Below are 19,863 nucleotides of genomic sequence, written 5' to 3'. Positions count from 1 at the left end.
AAACAATAAATACACTGATTTCAGCTTGAAGTCTCAGCGGCAGTAATCTCGCACCTTCTGCTGTCTGATGAGCACTTTTACTTTGTATACTTTTTGTACCTCTACCCGAGTTAAAACTTGAACGGCAGAGTATTTTTAGATTCTGGTAACACTGCTTTTAACCTCTAGTTAGTTTCTCCTTGTGACAAAATGGTATTTATATTGTGCTTTTTCTAATCTTACTGAGCACTCAAAGTGATGATGTGTGACTAACCTGGGGTTCAGAAGCTTGTAATAATTGTAAATATACTTGTATTGTGAAGATATTTTGTGTGATTCATATTTATACTTTGATACTTCATATTTATTTTCATATCTGCATCTCATATTTTTACAGCCTTTTATTTTATTTTATGTTCAATTGAAGCTGCATGCTGTGGGTCATATTGCAAAATTAAAAATAAAGCTGCATATATTACAAAAAAAAGAAAACTATGAAGAGTAAAACTACAGCGTGGGTTCTTTTTGAGCAAATCACGATCTTTCTTCCACCATTGACAGAAAGGTAAGAGCCTGTGTGAGGCCTTTTCCTTGACTTAAATAAATGTTTCCTTGGTGAGAATTCACAGTTTGAAGTTTGCACCTTTTGTTTGATTCTGAAGCTAACTCAGAGGTTTTGAAACGTGCTGGCCTATTAAAGCAAACATTACAGTGAATGTGCTAAGGTGTTTGCTCAGGGAGCAATGTTGTCACCATAAAAAGGTCAACATGCGGGTAAGGAAGTGATAAGAGCAAACGTGTTGTAGGTGCGGCAGGGAGATACTGTATATAATGGTACTGTAAGAGCAGATATAAGGCTATATTTGTGATTACTGGTGCTCCTGTGCCTGTATGAGGTTAAATTGACCTGCTCTGTCTGGCTCTTTATCCGCATCAGACTGGAGTTTTACAGCTGTTGAGCAATAGAAATTGCTCCTGGGAGAAGTGACAGCAGCCGCTGCCATGTCTCCAGTCACGCAGCCTCATGCTGGCAAGTGGAGCTGGGCAGAGATCTGCCATCCAAGCAGTCCTTTCAACACCAAATGACTGCCATGTCCCTAGGTCTGCCGGTCACATTGCCAAAACACGTTGGAACACCCTACCTGTGCCAAAAATATCAGGTATCTGAAGAACATTTACACTGGGGTTCCTTTTTATAGACACAACTATGATGAATTAAAACAGATTATATTACACAAAGAGCCATCTAACATTTTAAATATAACCCAGCCAGTGAAGCATAAAGTGTCACCGCCTGGTGAAACAGCACTTCCTCATCACTGCTGTGGAGCATCTTGAAATCTGCAGTGTACTCAGCGGTCACAACCATTTGCTCTCGGGTTTCTCAAGACATTAACGTGACCTGGGAGACTTTTGCAGTCAGAGCTGTATTACAGAATATCAGTGTCATGGTTCAGACCATTGGAGATTTGTTTGGCTGGAAAACAACATTACAAGGATTTCACTAGTTTACAGGAAGAAATGTCTGACTAAACAAATAATTTAGTGCGCTAAACCCTTGATTTTTTAAAATAGAATATGTTTCAGACAGTTTGAGTGCTAAAAGATAGTTTCCCTGGTGTCAGAGGTTACCGAAGACCTGCTCCTACCTAAGAGATTAAAATATTTCACAATGAAATCCTTAAAATCTAAGAAATCTGTGATGTCCAGGATGTACCCTGCCTCTTGTCCACAACAGGATAAGTAGATAAATGGTTAAAAGGATGGATGATGGAGGGTGGGTTAAATATAAATAGCTTCAATGTACCAGTGGCTGGACAGAGCTGGACTCAAAGACAGCTCTGAGCACAAGATCCATAGAGGCTGGGGTCTACCACACGATGCAAGACCCCAGGTGCAGGCTGTGTAAAGATGCCCCTGAGACAATCCAGCACATAACAGCAGGGTGCAAGATGCTAGCAGGCAGGGCATACATGGAACACCATAACTAAGCGGCCAGCATAGTATACAGAAACATCTGTGCCGAGTAGTGGTGCAACGGATCAAAAATCTCACGGTTCGGATCGGATCACGGTTTTAAGTCACGGATTGGATCAATTTTCGGATCAGCAAAAAAAGAAAAAAGACAAAAATTTAACATTTACTTATTGAAGTATTTTTTGCCTGTTAAAAACATTCAACTCAAGACTCATTCCACGCAATTATTTAAAAAAAAAAATGGTACAATATAGGGCAGTACAGGGCTTTGTATCTACCACTCAATTCAATTCAGTTTTATTTATAAAGCACCAAAACACAACAACAGTCACCTCAAGGCGCTTTATATTGTAAGGTAGACCCTACAATAATGCATACCGCTCATTATATCGCACTCTGCTGTGATATAATGAGCTGTCACGGTCACGTAGCTTTCCGTTGCCCTGGAGGTCCACCCATTTGTAGTAGTTGGGGCAACAGAAGATGCCTGGGACAGTTCAGCCATAACTTTAAACTTCTCCTGCTCATACATGCTTGGAACAATCTTGTCACTAAAGTGGACGCGAACGAGATATCATAGCATGGCTCAAGCACGTTCATCATAGTTTAAACCCCTTGTTTTGCACAATGGAATACAGCCTCCGGTCTGCAGCTAAACACCCCAATAGCTTTTGTAATAGCTTTAGCCCGGTCGGATTGGGCAGCAAAGGGCTGCTTAAATACCGCAAACTCCTCTGCTCCTCCACTTGGACCGCTAGCGCTGGCCATAACTATCGTTTGACAGACCCACCACGCGCACCATACACATACATTTTTTTCTTCTTTTTCGAATCTTCGGATCACGTGCGTGCCGAACCGTGGAGTGGGATCAGTTCGGATTACAAGTCAACCGTGATCCGTTGCACCACTAGTGCCGAGTATGGCCTGGAAGTCCCGAGATCAAAATGGGAGACGCACCCAAGAGTGGTGGAGGATGACCGAGCTAAGCTCCTGTGGGACTTCCAGATACAGACAGATAAAATGGTGGTGGCTAACCAAGCGGATATAGTGGTGGTAGACAAACGGAAGAAGAGGGCCACAGTGATAGATGTAGCGGTTCTGAATGACAGCAACATCAGGAAGAAGGAACACAAGAAGCTGAAGAAGTACCAAGAGCTCAGAGAAGAGCTGGAGAACATGTGGAGGGTGACGGTAGCAGTGGTCCCAGTGGTAATTGGAGCACTCAGTGCAGTGCATCCCAAGCTAGGCGAGTGGCTCCAGCAGATCCCAGGAACAACATTGAAGATCTCTGTCGAGAAGAGCACAGTCCTGGGAACAACTAAGATACTGCGCAGGATCCTCAAGCTCCTAGGCCTCTGGTAAAGGACCCGAGCTTGAAGGATAAACTGCCCGCAGGAGTGAGAGACACATATAAACAGAAAAAACAAACATTACTATAAACCTGAAACACTCGTTTTGTAGCCACATGCAAAGCTGTTAAAACAAGCAAACTTCTGAGCAAACATTTGCTTATATAGACATTCAGAAGTCTGCATGAGCACAGAGCAACATTATTGCAGCTGTGTTTGCACAGTTAGATCACTAATTTGTTGGCAGGCAAAAGACACCAATTTGTTGGTGCTACTGTACACCACCACAGTAGCACACGGAGCAAACCAGGAATTCTTCAATTAAAGAACTGGGATAATATTCAATCGTCAAATCAGTCACCTGATCTGAGCCCAGTAGAGCAGCTTTTCAGTCATTCAATACAAAAGTGAATGCAGACAGACCCAAATTCAAGCAACAACTGAAGCCAGCCACAGGAAAGGAGCACCTCAGTGGAGGAAGCACAGCAATTGGTCATGTCCACTGATTTCAAACATTGGGTAGTCATTGTCTGCAAATGATTTTCATCCAAGAATTAAAACCAGTCCTCATATTTAATATATTAGTTTGTCCAATTAATTTTAAGCCTCTAAAAATGGAGTGCTGTGCAATAACTCCTGAACAGTTAACTCAAAACATTTGCAAAACCTTCTTAAATTTAAGCTGAAGGTCTCCAGATTTGGGTTACAAAGGTAAAACTATGAAAACTGTGTCTTTGTCCAACAAATTATGGGCCTAACTGTATATAACTGGACATTGTAATTCCAATATCTACTCTAAAAGCTCAGTTTTTGGTCTCCACCAGCTGTTTACTGTGTACTAGCTAAGAACTCCATTATATTTAAAAGCTAATCTCTAACCATTTGGTGATGTGCTGGTGTGTACAGAGGATTTTTACAAGCATCAAATTAAAGCACAGTTAGAAATAGAATAAAAATAAATGAACAGACAGGCAAACATGCCCATGGATTTATTTCTTAGTTATAAATTAGATCAGTGTAAAGGTTGCATTTCTTTCTTTTTTAATTCCCCATGCAGCCAGCTGTCACCAGTTGGGTTAACCCAGTTTATCTGAGTGGGCTGAGGCACACTGACCAGCACAGCCATTTTGATTCGCAGCCATCTGTGAGGCCCATTGTGAGAGGAGACAGAGGAGAACTGCAGCCTCTCGCCACAGCACTTTCCATGCAAACTCCCTGACCCCAGCGTCCTCGCTGCTGCTCGCCAGAGGAGCGCCAGTGTGTTGGACCCATTGCTTCCTGGATGCCCCTCACCACATTACAATCTCTTAATCACTGCTGTGCCTTTGAGAGAGAAAAGAGAGAGGGGGAGGGACTCTTTGCAACTGGATTGGCTGCTCTTGGTGGAGCTGTTGCTAAGGGGAGGGCTTTACTCAGCGATGGATGGATTGATGGGCTTCTGGTTGGAGCAACTTACAGATCAACTAAATGTGATGAAGCAAATCTTCCAAAACTACTTGAGGTTCCACAGACCATGTTCTCTGTCACCATTTGCTGTTTTATTATTTATCAAATTTATTGTCTCACCCAAATAAAGTCTTATCAACACTGATGGCTCAGTTTGCTTTACTGCCATTTGTCCTCTTGCAGCTACCATTTGTACAGTGTGAGATTTGAACTTTGTTTCAGGATTATTCAGTTCTGATGGGAAAGTTTAGGGTTTAACATTCTGAAACCGATTGTTTGGCATTTTGATTTCAGCTAAGTCAAGTTTAAGGATTTCATTGCCCAGTTTTTAAAGATTTAAGCAACTTGGCCTGAATATGCATTGAGGTAAGAGTCCAGTTACACTTTTAAAAATATAAACTTGTGCCCATGTACTTTAGATGATATACTGAAGTGCTTAAAACAGACTCCAGGCAATTTGCATCAGATACAAGATTAAATGGTGTTGAGATCCCAGCACTGCTTACTCATTTAGTGCCAAAATTGCCACCCCCAGCTAAAACCCTTCTAGAATTACTCTTGCAACATCCACATACTCATTTCGAAACATTAACATTGCACAGGCCTGACCAACATCTATACGTTTTAAGGGTTTCCCCTCAGAAGTTTAGCTAAAGTATCATCTTTCGCCAAGAATGTCACATCGGAGACTAGATTACATCCGAGTAGAGATGGAGGTAAACATCTATTTATAGGCAGGCTACTTGAGGGAGTCTGAACATCCTTCCTGTTACTAATGACAGACAAGACAAACATTATTAGCTTCATGTTTATTTCCATTTTACTGCATCAATATAAAATTGGATTTTCAAATTAAGTTTCCATAGACAAACATTTAAGCTATATAATGAACAACTTACAGTGACAATGTGGGAAGGAATTGAACAGGGTATGGTACAAAAAGTCAAGGCACACCTTGTTGTAGCATTGAGTGGAACGCTTTAAAACCTCTGCAGGCAGGAACCCTTCAGCTCAGCTTTAATAAAATGACCATTTTTACAAGGAGGGACAGAATAGCCAGCATTCAATACCTCCTATGGGCAGAAACTTTATTCACTTCAACTTGAAATTCATGTAAATTTGAAATGCAGATCACGCGAGGGAAATCGTTCTGCCTAAAATCAGAGCTGTGCTTCATCAGGACTTGATTCAGTAAACCTCCACCAAGCACGAACATGCCAGCCTCTCCAAAAGAGGCAGGCTGACGACATGCGCAGGGATCACTGGTTTTTTTTTAATGTATTTGATGGGAGGGGGCGGAGGAGCAGGATTGAAGTTTGAGTGTTATTCAGCAGCAGGAGAAGCCAGGAGTGGTTGCCCTGGTCAGTTTACTGTCCATCTGAGAGTTTTGGAAGAGATCTGGCCCATCACAAAACACCTCACTATTTCAAGTCAGTTTGAGGAGGAGAAAAGGGCGAGGAAAACAGATGCAGTTACTTCTATCTCATGAAGTTTCCTCCTCCAATTTCCCTCTTGTACCTGTTGGTGAGGTGGTCTGCCTGCATGGTCAGCTTGGACAGCACGCCAAACAGTCCTCTGAGGTGATAATGAAACTGATGCTGCAGGTCAGCGTTGTCATCCACGTGTATGTCTCCCTTCACCGCCTGCTGCTCTTCCTGCTTCACCGCCATCTCCAGGAAGCTGGCACCGCTGCTCACCTCCCTCTTCAGCAGACCCCACTCCATGTCGTTCTTTATGGACTTGAGCAGCAGGTAATGCTCGTACATGTCCCTCTGCTTGTTGCTGCACGGCGGTTCGTTGTTGTTGTTAGCCTGCTGCTCGTCCAGCGGCACGTCTCGCAGCAGGCTCGGCACCATGATGGTCTCGTCCATGTTGTTGGCGGCCGCAATGAAGCGGTGCATGACATTAATGAGGGAGTGCTTGTTGCCGACGGAGTCGCTGCTGATCTGCATCATTTTGAAGGCTGTAAGGTTACAGTGTTGCGCAGACGGGTGAGGTGGATCTTTAAAGGCAGAGCTGTTTGGCTTTCTTTTTTGGTGATCTGCAAGATGAAGGGAGGGATGATTAGGATGCAGGAAAGGTGCAGGGAGATTGATCAGACTCTGCAGAAATGCAGCACAGCGAGGCCAAATCCCTCTGAGACGGCTTTACATAATCAGCACGGACAATGAAACACCTGCAGCACGCCGGCCTAAAGCCTAGCTGCAGGAGAACGACACAGCGGGCTGACATCTCTAATAGAAAACAGATGAATAAGACTTCCGTGTGCTTCAAATCTATACCATCATGCCCGAAGCACATCACTATGACCTCGATTTCCTGTTGCTGAAATTCAAACATCCCTTCTGTTAGAGAGGCACTGAGTAAAAGACTGACCTGCAAACCTGAGGGAAAGCTTTCCTGGTGTCCCGGTTGGTTAACTCAAGTCTTCTCAGGCAGCGTACAGCACCCGCTGGGAAGAAAAATACAAATTTCTCCAGCTGACTGACAGATAAGCGCTCGTTTTATACCCAGCAGCCGGGTTGGGCGGTAGGAAGGAATAAAAGTCCGGCCTCTTTGGGTTTTACTGCAGAGCCAGTTGGGCAGCATGACAACTGCAGGCGGGGCTTCTGCAGCGTCTGATCCAAAATTGACCAATGAAATGAGATCTGGCAGCAGCCACTCAAATTTGTTTGTTCTGGGCTCGCCTGCAATTAGCTGCACCCTGTTTACTGCGCATCTTTTCCGGGCCGTTTGCCCCCTGAAGGCAACACTGATGTAAGTCTCCGTGCAGCTCTTTGCATGTCGGGTTTGTCAAGAGTTGAACTCATAGATGGTTTAAGATTCAACTAAGCATAGTCTGATTCCCCCCTCCCCCCCCCCCCCCCCACACACACACACCCACACCCACACACCGTCCTTTATTGGCTTGTATATATCTTGCACAGCACTGCCGCCTCGCGGTTAAGTTGTGTCGGTTCAACTAAAGCGTCCTCGCTGATGCAATACACTCATCCAAACGAGACATGACCCCAGGAGCAGCACGTGTCACCAGGTGGAGCATCCACTGTGTCACGGGTGTCCCTAAAAGTCTGCCATAAATTTCAGGCTTTTAGCTGTATTTTCAGTTTTACAGCTTTTTCCACTGATAAAGATCGCCCTCAATGCCATTCTTAGTGCACCAGTTAATTAATAAATAAATAAACAATACAATTACAGAAAAGTAGACATTTCTGTTTTGTTTAGGTCCACAGTAAAAGAAGAAAAAAAGAACCAAACAAAAAAGGACATTTTCTGTAAAATAACAATTTTCTGTTTTATAATTATGGGATAATTTACTGTGAATTTACACATTTATTTCTTCCAATTTAAGCCCAAAGAGTCATGCTGGCAGACTTCTTTCATTTACTACAGCAGCATTTCTTTATCGTGTAGAAAAACTGTTGAAACAAATTTTCCTTATATTAAGATATCTAAGGGATTAAATGTGAAGTTGAAACTTCTTTACACTGACAAAGGGTGGAGTTTCATTCATTTGCCACACTAAGGATCAAAGTGGAGCTGCATTTGGTGCGTCATGTAAAATGAGTTTGACATCCCTGCATTATTGGATTAGTTTCACCTGCAATTTTCCTGAGTAAAACCAGCAGTCAGTGCTTTGAAAAGCATGTCACAAGTTGCCTGTGTCTAAGCTGTGAGCAATAGCCAAAGCTTATACATATTTATAGAAGCCTGCTTGTATTCATCAGCATGAATTCAATTATTTATTTACAGTCTAATGTGTTGGTGTACAGAGGCAAAGCTACAAAAATGGTCTGTGTCCTTGCGTCAAACATCATGCAAATCAAATTTGACCCCACCAGAAACTGGTTACCCCAGGGCAATAAAGCGCTATAAGGGCACTAAAATGTCACAGTTTTCTGCATATGCTCATGTTTTTAGGAGATTTATTCAAAATTGTATTTTTATTTTAATGAACATCAACTAAATTTTCTTAGAAGCATTCAATGTGTGATTGTATGGTTCTGTGTGTCCGAGTGTGTCTATCATTGATAACTACTCTCTGGAACTTCATGAAACACTTACTGTCTTCAAGTTCACTCTCCTCACTGAAGGAATGGGCCCAATTGCCCAAACACATTCTTTTCTCCCATAAAATATTTATGTGCTCATATCCTGTAAGTTAACATGAGTTCATGCAAGTATTAAATGATGCAATTAAGCATGTTGTAGCAGGCGAGCACCAGAAAACGTAAAACAAGCAGTGTCAAGTATCAGAGTTTAGAAACACAGTTTAAATGTACTAAGTTACATTCCAGTACTGGTCATCTTCATGCGCTAACTCAGTGGCGCTGTAGGATTAACAGTACTACGCACCAACTCTCAGGAAACTTTATTTAACAAACTGCAAATGAGCAACATCTCTCAGGCCTTTGTAGAAGTTTTGAGTTCAATCAGCATAGACTGTGTTGATATTTATTTTGTCAACAATGGAATATTACCAAAGCACAGAGGTATAACTGGTGGTTATAACTCCTGCACGTGCACATCATGTCAGCTACACCCAGTGACTGTTCCTTTTGCTATGCAAACAGTGAAACCTGAAATTAAAGAGAAGTAGGTTGTGCTTTTATTATTTGGCCACAATAATAATTTTTCCCCAAGTCTTCCAGGCTCATATTTTTTCAGAACGAAAAAAGGTTTATTCGAATGAAATATCAAACCATTGCGAAAAGACCTACCACCTTCATACACATTAGGAGAAACGACTAGCCTGTGAAAACACAACAGCTGCAGTGAAGCACTAGATTCAACAACGAGGTGATCGAGCTGACAGCGTGTAGCCTTGTTACAGCTGTTTACATCTCTAACTATGCTGAGTGGTAGAAGTGAAGAACAATGTGGTGTTCACCCTTTAACTTCACCCCTGCAAATTATAGAAGTTGGGTAATGAAGGGGAGTCTGGTTTTCCTGGCTGTCAGCCACAGCCCTGGATAAAAGTTAAAGGCCACACTGTGTTTTTAGTGTGTAGTTTAATAGTGTAACTGTGATAGGTCTTTACATTACAGATGCAATTAGAGTGCATTATGAAAAAATGAGAATCTTGACAAAGTGGATGGTAAATTCTTATTTGATCATTCAGGCATTTTTGGTATTTTGTATTTTTATGTGCAGTTACTTTAATCACACATCAAACATGCTATTTAAATCCATAAAGTTGTCTTCCACTGACAAACTGAGATGCTTTCATATCTTGAAGTTTATTAGCATTCTTCTAAAGGCCCCAAATATCCAGGGCATGTTTGTCTGCCAAAAATCATGTGCTGCCAGAATATTTGTGTTTCCTTCTTTCTTTCTTTTTTTTGTGAGCAAACAGCTGTACAGAGAGTTGCTAAGAACGTACACTGTCAGAGACACTGGATTTCATCTTTTATTTTCAAGTATTTCACATGCATCCACACAAGAATAACACTAACACTGAAAACTGTGGTAAGAAGTCAGGTGTAGTTGGCACACATAATTGGTAGGGCTCGCTTTCCCACACAGCTCCTATAAATCATTTGTATTTGATTTCAGGAAGGTGACCTGTCCATTTCTAGGGCTTATATAGGCTTCACACATAAAGATACACAGAAGTTTAACATTAACAGCTTATTACCGTCTACATTTCATCTGCTCAGCTACAGACTACTAGCGAAAAAATGATAAAACAAGGCAACTGCGAAACAAGAAATGAAAATGTTGCTGTCAAATTAACTCAAATAAAAAAGTGACACTAATACACAACATAAACACTTAATGTAATTTCCCTAATTTACTCCCAGAATAACAAATGACCTGTGAAATGTTTTATTTTTGGTCACACCAAGTTTCGAGTATTCTCCCTTTTTGATGCTCCGCAGACATGATTCCCTTGTGCATTGGTGAGATTGAATAAAAGAAAAAGCGGTAAGTGTCTTCCATCTCTAAAATTACATGATAAGAAACACAAACACAAAATATTAAAATCCCAACTCCGTTCGCATCAGTGACCTGCAAATAGAAGCAGAAAGCCAGTTACAAATCCTCCTCAGAACAATCTGTATGACTTAGCTGTTATGATAACTCCCTGATAAAAGACATACCTTTGGAAGGGTGACTGTTAGACCATCTCATACTGGTTGTTGGTGATGTATCGAGACAAGCAGCAGGCCAGGAATATCCCAATGAGCTGAAACCATAGTACACAAATTTCAATCTGCAGCCCAAACTGACATCTGAAAATTTTCTATGGCTTCCTGAAACCTTAAATTAATTAAAAAACAAAACAAAAAAAACCAAGCAACAATTACTTCCTTTTTTGTGTTTTCACAGATTTATTTACATCTTGTATTCATTAGCAAGACGCATGATATCTGCATTAAATTATTCTGTTCTTTTGTCCCATTTTTAGTTTTTTTTAAGTCAACTTTTAAATGATTCTCTTTCTTATACTTTGATAATTCCTGGGTTTTTATATTTTTGTGTGGATGGATGCTGGATAACGTGGCAGCTGTACTGATCTGCTGAGGAGAAGAGAGCTGAATGTAAAAGCAAAGCTGTTCAATTGCCCGTCGATCTGCGTCCCTGCTCTCACTAATGTCCACGAGCATTGGGCATCGTGGATATAAGAGACAGAAATTAACCTTAGAGATAAGGTGGAGGAGCTCAGTCATTTGGGGAGATGATTTGAGCATCCTGACCAGGATGCCTCCTGGGACGCCTCCTATGTGAGGTGTTTCAAGCACTTTCAATTGGGAGGAGGCCATGGGGCAGACCCAGGACATGTTTGACAGATACTGTCTCTCAGCTGGTTTGAGAACACTTCTGTGAGGAGCTGGAGCAGATGTCTGGGTGTCTATGCTTAGACCCCTGCCCCGACAACCAAGGTCAGTGACAAAAAAAATTACTAGATGGATAATCAGACAATGTTATGGTAATTTAAACATGTTTTATAATTATTCTTTCCTTATGGCTCATGTTTGAAATAAATTCAAAACATGGGTGATTATAGTGACCTATTTCATTTAGGGGCTGTTTAAACTGGGTATTTAAATGATTTTCATCATTACTGTAGCAATGTTGTTTGTTTACTCAGGTTTTGTGTTGGTTTCTGGAGACTTGGAAAGATTTTACATTTGTCTTAACTGGAAAGCACTTGGGTCAAGTCTACATAAATAAAAGTGACTTGACTTCTCGTATGACTGGAAAACTGTGGCTATACCGCAGAACCACAGGTTGCACAGTTTTCCACTTATAACCTTCACTTACTCTAAGTCAGAGCTTTGCATGGAGCAGCCACACTAATGCTCAGACAGGCTACAAGTAACTGTAAACATTAACTACACTGTGAGTCACTCTGAAAGAACTAGGAAGATCCATCTCCACACCCGTGCTACAATGGTGGAAAAGAAGTATACAAAAACTTCAGCATGACAAAGAACCAGTCGATAATATAGCATCTGTGAAAGATGATTATTAAGTGGAGGTATGAAAAGAATTTGGGGTAATTCCCAAATTTTATGGCTTTATAAATGCTTTAAATATTGATTCACGGGAGACTATGGTGACTGGCTTGATTTGGGGCTTGTCTCAAGTGGCCACTTTTGGAGCGGCATGTTGCTGCTTTGTGCAAAAATGACCTACAAGTGATTTTAGCAATGCACACTGGGCAACGTGGCTCAATAAACTTGAGTCTGATATCAGAATGTAGACTGTATGAGGGGAATAACTGCTGAATCAGAGCCAAGATGCACAGCTGCTGTGGCTCTGCTCTAGGTCTCCATGCTACGTCCCCCTTGGTGCAGTCTTGAGAACAGCTGGAGAACACATCACACAAACAAGCTTATGTTGCCACAATTCAACTAGATTTTCTTCACTGTTGAAAATCATTTCCTGCTGTGTTCCTGTTTGTTGGTTAGTAGAGGTGGGTCACAGCAAAAAAAAATAAAAATAAATAAATAAATAAAAAATCAAGACAAACCCTCCAGTTGATCTGCCTGTCCTTTTATTTTCATCCTAATGTGGTGAAAACTGAGCTTTTTCATTAACAGAACAGAGAGTAGAAACATCCTGTCTCAAAGTGACAATGAAAAACCTTTTCTTATATTTGTTACTTTGAGGCAGACTGCTGTGATTCCTTAGGCTTAAAACATTCCTTTTTGTTAAAGCAGGATCAGGTGAGCCTGAAACATTCCCATAGTTACAATAATACGGTGAGGATTTTTCTCCACTCCTCTTTTCAATCCTGACGTGTTTACATGCCAATACTGCACGTCACAAACTTTTGTCTACTCTCCCACAGTTTGTGTTCTGTCCTCGCCTCTCTGTGGTTGCCTCTCCCCGAGGGTGGTTTTGCTGGGAGTTCTTTCTTCCCACAGTCACCAAGTCCTTGCTCATAGGATAATTTGGTTGTTGGGCTCTCTCTCTAACATTTTAGGGTCTTCACCTTATAATATAAAGTGGCTTGGGGTGACCGTTGTGAATTGGCACTACATAAATCACATTTAACTGAATTAACATAGGTTGGTTATTACTTCAAGAAAAACAATACTAATTGGTTCCTACATCCGGCTTCAGATGTTCAATTGTTCAGCTTTCCTTCGGTTTGTAGCCACAAACTGTTTCCATCTAACAGAATATTAGACATACCTGAAAGAACGCAATTCCAAAAGAAATCCCAGCAATTATTCCCAGGTTGTTCTCCATTGTGGTGCTCACCAGCGCAAAGCAGCCCTTCACAACAAGACAAAAAAACAAAAAACAGAATTAAACAGAAAGTTATATTGAACCAAAACCTTTTACAAATACAGCTGACCATTTTTGAGATGAACTGCTTGTTCCAAACTCACCGTTGTGTACACCACATTCTCAGCCTTGGCAAGATCCTTCAGTGTTTCTGGTGAGCAGTTATCGCTGTCTTTACAGCAGCTGACCGGGATGCCTTTCTCTTCAAAGTACTTTGTATTGTTCCAGTCTGTGTAATTATACACCCCGCAGCAGTGCAACTAAAAGCAAAGAGTCACAACAAAAAAAAATGAAAACAAAGCTATGTTGTGGATTCACCCTTTGAGAAGACACCTTCAGTGATGAGAGCAACATGGCTCAAGGAGAGTGCTCCTGTGCGTTCAGTGTTGAGTTGACCTTTAAAATGTTCTCATATAAACAAGAGCCCTCTGGTGTGTACAGAGAAACATAAAGTCAGATAAATGCAACGCCACTAGGGTGATGGAAAATCTCCCACTTACATTCCTCTGGATGGTGTCCACTGGATTCTTGCTGTCCGTGCTGTTGTAGTTTTTCACTGCGTTTTTGTACACGTTGTCCAGTGTGGCTTTGATCTGATGAGTTCAAAATAAAGGAGTCACATACATAACAGAGGGGTTGACTTTGAGTTGTGCTAGCTGAAACCTGACTGAGAGATAACGGGTATCACAATAGTGGTATTCATCTTTTTGCTGCAGACGCTGCACACGCTCATGTGATTGCACGATTTCACCGTTTGTGATGTTGAACTTGTTTTAACCTGTTTCAAGAAACTTTCACCCGTGAAAATAAATGACAAACATTCCCTCAGTGTCATGTTACAGTTTCATTTTGATTCAAGCGTTCCAACTGTAAGTTTAACCCACCTCATGTCAAAAAATATTTCCATTTCCTCACCTCATGCCTGAAGATGAAGCCTGAAACTCCTGCCACGAGCTCAGCCAGGAAGACCAAGGTCAAAAACATGGCATACTGAGAAACACAAAAGACAAAAAACAGTCATGCAAGGTCATCTCTGAGACTGGGAATGTTTCCTACTGCTCTTTCACCGACCAGTTTGAGCATCCACGGGCTGCCACGGCATGTGGCGAAGCAGCCGAACAGTCCGAAGATAACGATGATGGCTCCGGTCCCGATGAGGACATATGGCGCGTTGGTGCTCTCCTCAGCAGCCAGGGAGAAATAGGCCTCCAAGCTTACCTTCCCCCACACACCAACGGCCAGCAGGATCACGCCTGTGACCTGGAGACAACAGAAGGGCGAGTCAGCTCAAGCATCAAAGATCAACAGACAAACGCAAGGAAGGCTTTTAGGACCTGTGATTGATACGGGTCAAGACCAACCAGTTACTTAAGAGTGTGGTTAGCATTCAGGAACACAATCATTTCATTTCAATTTATTATGTAGCTCTAGGGAAAACCATAAACAATGAGCAGCTTAATTAAAGAAAGAGAAAGCTAATTATTTTATCTGTGGATCACCAGGAGGGGAAAAAATATCTACTGACTTCAGCTTCCAAAATATAAAGAAGACACTTAAAAACATTCTAAATCTATTATTCTGCATGAGTATGTACTTTGACGGACTGGTGATCTACATTGAATCTCAGGACACTTCTACTTGAGAACCGTGTCGGTCTGCATCCACAGAAAACACAATTTCCCTTAGTGACTTCCTTTATTAAATCTGCACTGATCTCAGGGGAGCAAATGTAGATGAGGCAGGGGGTAGATTGTATCTGAGGCAAACAGGATACAGCCTTTCCGTTCACAATACACGCTTAATATGCTGTGGATTATTCATCTACCTGCCTCGCGTGTTTTAGTAAGAACACGCCTGGGATTCAAGCCTCAGTCTGTGATTTAATCTCAATCTCAGCAGCTTTTCCTTTAACGCTCCCCCACACAAGTCATTAGCCTGAGGGGAGGCATCGGCTCAGCCAGGCAGCAGCAATAAATTGTCAGATAAAAGCACAGCCCTGAACTCTGTGTTAGCAGAAGCAGGAGCCTCACAGGGCTGTTTGCTCAGAGCAAAGACTAACACTGAGAACAACTGTAAGCATCTGTTTTCCTCCACAGACAAGCTTGTGTTTGTTTGTTTCATTTTGTGAAGAAACATGATTTAAGCGTAAATGGGTCTGGCAACAAGAAATTACTGTTGCGTTTATTTTTGGTTATTAAACTGTGAAAATAGTAAAACAACATGTTATAATTTCCCAACTGCAGAAATTTAAACCTACAAGCTCTAATTTGAAGATATAATCAGTTTTTACTCCTGTAAATAACCAAGGGAAGCAGGGTTTCACTGATATATATTACCTAAAGATGATAACAGGTTGCTCTGCTATGTAATATGTGCAAATTAGATCAGGGTTTTTCCTAGTTCAAAATAAGCCTGTGTATAGTTAAAGCAAGAACATTAAGTCGTTGCATTTTCTTATTCCTGACCAATTGATAAACACATTTTAACCTATGACTCAGGAAATCAAAGTAAAACCACTTTTGATCAACGTCACCCCCCCCCCCCCCCCCCCCCCCCCCCCCGCTGATAAACAGTGCATTTTGCTGTAACTTCTGGCAATCTGATTAGTAAAATAATATTTTATGCACAAGTTTATGAAACCCCTATTTAAATGTTTTTAATTATGATCCAATTACATTGTCATTTGGAGTTGCCAACATGTTTCTAATGCAGGAAAGACACTGAAGATCAATTTGATCTGTTTTGGCTGACTAACTCTTCAGACAGTGTGTTAACTGAAAGTTGGGTCATTATATTAAAATGAGGCATTGTAAACAGAATACTTGATCCTCTGTAGGCCACTATATCAGACTTTTATTGTGCCCTTTTATTTTTTTAAATTGGCCCACAAAAGTCAGTTAATTTATATACCACTAATTAAAAACAAACAAACAAAAAAACAAGTAAGCTTTGAGCCCCTGTAGGCTCATCCCTGCTGTTATTGTTGCTGGAGACACGCTGACTGCTGTGAGCCTACAGCAAAGTTTACCAAATATCTGAGAGTCTAAGCTTGCAGTTTGCACACGCACATCTTTAATTAAACACTTACTAATTCAGCTTCGCTGTCACGGTGTAAAACAAACTGGCTTGGATTGGAGAAGCTAAAAACATCACCATCTTTAAAAGTTTGCTTCAAAGGGGAAGTGACTGGTGGAAACACAGTCACTGGTACAAAAAGAGGAAGTGGTAACAAGTTGCCCAATGTACTTTTTCACTAGCCCCAGGTTATGTTGGACCTGATGAAGAAATCTTTGTTTCACCGATACAAAAAGGGGACCCAAAATAAACTAGCTAAAAATAAATTCATTAATAAAAATGAAAAACTGCATTTTTCTTCTAAACATTTGTACTTCCCTAAGGAAAACCATCCAACCACAGCTGCAAATTAGCACTAGATCAAATGAAATAATCTATGTACGAAAATTAAATGATTAACTATGGAGCTTTAAACAGTTTTGTTTTGCACTTCTGGTTAGAGTAAACAAGAAATCTGAAGAGTTATTCTGCACTCCAATCTGTGTTTTATTCCATAAATCATCTCATTTAGTATTCTTGTTGCACGTGTATAGAAAACCCTTAGCCCAGCTTCAATGAAATGTCATCTTATCATGATATGAAACTGAGCTGTAATCATCAAATTATCTCTGACATTTTCAGACAAAACCATTAATCATCTACTCATAAAAAATAACAGTTTCAGCAAACTGTGTGGAAGAAAAATTACTAGTTGAAGCCCTACATCAAATCCTCTATTCTGAGAAGTATGCAGAGGTTTTGAACAACAGCTGTGCATTAAAAAAAGAAAAGAGGAACAAAAAACTGAGAACTAGATGAGATGAAATGCTAGGATGAGATGATCACTATATGGCAGCACAGGTTAACAGCAACACAAACTGAGAGTTTTTATTCCCCAGAGTTACTGCAAGACTCTTTTATCAGACATTAATAGGAGTGTACTGATTTATCTGCCAAGGGGTGTAAAAAAGATAACTGATCACAGATTGTGATGACAGTCAATCTGCTGTGTAACACCAATTTTACACTGGCTAAAGGCCAAAGGACACTGTGATGAGAGTGTGGCAACAAAAACAAAGTAAACCAACAACATACATCTAATGGCATCGACTACTGGTCAAAATGTTTGCTGGTTTTACTGATGGACTGGTAAATGAGCAAAATAACCACTATAGACGATTATACAGGACTTACTCCTAGGCGACCAGGTGCCTTGTCCCACACTTTGTCTGGCTCTAGTTTACACAAGTCAAGATATGTTATCTCACAAGAAAAAAGGGTCTCAAAGCAGACATATGAATGCATCCCGAATGTTTAGCGGTAATGTGGCACAAGGTCAACAATTTTAACAGTTTAATGGAGAAACGGGAGGAATACAGTCAAATTAAAAGCCTTCCACGAGTCACCTGGGATCGGGTCACCATATTAATTTCCTCGTAGTTAATTAAACATTAAGTTTAATTAAGTTTCAGTCTGACATAAGATGTAATGCTAAAATATCCGTTTAAAAAAACAAAAAACAAACAAACAAAATAAAAACTAAGTGACACTGAGGTTTGAGAAGTGCATTAGTGACTTTATTAGTGTACTTTAACGGCTAACGGCAACTTCCAGGGGTAATAAAGGCGAACACTGGGTGGATTTTTTTTCCACAAGTGGTTATTACCGTCGACATAAAACCATCTCTGATCTGACTCGAGGACATTTTTTTTCAGAAAATTTAACTTCTGCAGTGATTTCAAGAAACCGTGTCGTAAGCCTCGTTGGCATAGCCACTGCTCGGAGCCCATTGTTGCTCCTTCGTTAGCCTGTAGCCCCCTCCTCCCCTTCCCTTTTGCAAGTCCGGCGACTCACCCAGAAAATTAGGCTGTAGGAGATGAGGAAAGTCTTCAGGCAGGTAATCACTGGCTTCGTCTGAAGCCGTCGAGACGGTGGCGACATGTTGGTGTTTAAGTTTTTTAACTGAAAAAAGAGAAAGAGGAAAAAGCTTCACTTCCCAGCGTCCAGAAACGAAGAGAGAAGAAGGGAAAAAAGTTCTGGATCCGAGGAGAGAGGGGGAAGTGTCGTCACTTACCCAGACTCACTTTCCTGAAGGATAAACAGCTCAGCTCGACAGACTAGCGTCAAGTCCGCAACAGCGACAGCGGTAAAACACCACACGCGCACACAGCTGTCAAAATAAAAGCCCAGCTGCGACGGGTTTTTTTTTAAGGGAAACGGTGTCCAACATGCGGTCCGGGGGCAAGAATTGTGCCGCCACAGGGTCCCACTCGGACTGTTTGATGTGAAGTCATTTACTGCTTCAGTTTTTCAATATAATTAATTTCTTCTTGTTTTCTGCTGATGTTAGCCTTCCTGCACAGGAGTGATACTGTATGGAAAGTGTTTCTAGACCAATACCAGCTGATGGAACCATAAAGAGGTGCAAGCAGTGGGAAATGTTCGCAGCTTTTAGTGTTACCAGCTGATCCTGCACATGGAGGAGAGGCTGGGTGCTTCCTTTACTTAGTGAGGGACTGGGAGTTAGTGAATAGCTGTTTACCTGTGTGTGATTCTGCCTGTGCAGCAGTAGTTTTCATTTTCCTTGCCAGGATTAGAGATGGACTGCTTTGATATTACGTATCGGTATCGGTCCGATACTGACGTAAATTACTGGATCGTAATCCGATCCATTAAATAACAAAAAAAGCACCTCACAAAACTTGCGACACTGCGTAACTCGGCTCATAACTGTAGCACGTCGGAGCAATGTGCTCACGTGATAGAGCGGCTGTGTGTATTTGTAGCCTCGCTACCAAACCGGCATTTCATCTCAGAGGAAGTGATCCCAGAGAGAAGTAAAGCAAGTGTGTAAGTTCATCTCTGAATCTTTGTAAAGCATTCCCACGTTAAGCTTAACAACCGATATATGGAGCGAGTGCCTCTTCTCTCTCCCTCCCTCTCCTGCTGCTACTTCAATCCTGAAACTGATTAATGATCAGCTGATCAGCTTTTCTGTCCCGAGTCCATCTCTCTTCTTTGTTTTTGGCCCACTTTGCACCAGAAAGAGGAAACCAGCGGCTGAACAACAGCAGCACGTTTAACCTTGATAAGCTGTTGTTAGAATTTATTTAATATTACTTTCCAGACCAGGATCCTTTTCTACGTAGCTGACGGCTGGTAACTGTGCAGGGGCGGATCTAGCAAAGTTTAACCAGGGGGGCCGATAGGGCATTAACAGGGAAAAGGGGGGCACAAAGACATACTTTTCTTTCTTATTCTCATTTAAAATGTCTAGCTTTTAATAAATAATTATCTGAATCTTACACCCAAA

General features: G+C 41.3%; 2 protein-coding genes across 3 annotated transcripts; both read right to left on the bottom strand.

Moving 5' to 3' along the window:
- Nucleotides 1–5,545: 5,545 nt before the first annotated feature.
- Nucleotides 5,546–7,257, bottom strand: mid1ip1l (MID1 interacting protein 1, like). The gene is made up of 2 exons (XM_063486002.1): nucleotides 7,128–7,257; nucleotides 5,546–6,792 (listed from the first exon to the last, which is right to left on the bottom strand). The coding sequence occupies exon 2, from the start codon at nucleotides 6,704–6,706 to the stop codon at nucleotides 6,230–6,232; it is 477 nt and encodes a 158-aa protein (XP_063342072.1). The 5' UTR covers nucleotides 6,707–6,792; nucleotides 7,128–7,257; the 3' UTR covers nucleotides 5,546–6,229.
- Nucleotides 7,258–10,148: 2,891 nt separating this feature from the next.
- Nucleotides 10,149–18,698, bottom strand: tspan6 (tetraspanin 6). Of its 2 annotated transcripts, XM_063494680.1 has the most exons (9): nucleotides 18,625–18,698; nucleotides 18,405–18,512; nucleotides 14,568–14,756; nucleotides 14,412–14,486; nucleotides 13,997–14,089; nucleotides 13,601–13,756; nucleotides 13,401–13,484; nucleotides 10,856–10,941; nucleotides 10,149–10,763 (listed from the first exon to the last, which is right to left on the bottom strand). In XM_063494680.1, the coding sequence occupies exons 2-8, from the start codon at nucleotides 18,489–18,491 to the stop codon at nucleotides 10,873–10,875; spliced, it is 753 nt and encodes a 250-aa protein (XP_063350750.1). In that variant the 5' UTR covers nucleotides 18,492–18,512; nucleotides 18,625–18,698; the 3' UTR covers nucleotides 10,149–10,763; nucleotides 10,856–10,872. The 2 variants fall into 2 exon arrangements, with proteins under 2 accessions (XP_063350750.1, XP_063350744.1); XM_063494674.1 differs by lacking the exon at nucleotides 18,625–18,698 and having other exon boundaries at nucleotides 18,405–18,618.
- Nucleotides 18,699–19,863: the final 1,165 nt, after the last annotated feature.

This window comes from Pelmatolapia mariae, linkage group LG2 (genome assembly GCF_036321145.2).
Source record: "Pelmatolapia mariae isolate MD_Pm_ZW linkage group LG2, Pm_UMD_F_2, whole genome shotgun sequence".
Classification (NCBI taxonomy): Eukaryota; Metazoa; Chordata; class Actinopteri; order Cichliformes; family Cichlidae; genus Pelmatolapia; species Pelmatolapia mariae.
The sequence above is the reverse complement of the archived record's forward strand: the minus strand, read 5'-3'. Positions and strand labels throughout refer to the sequence as shown.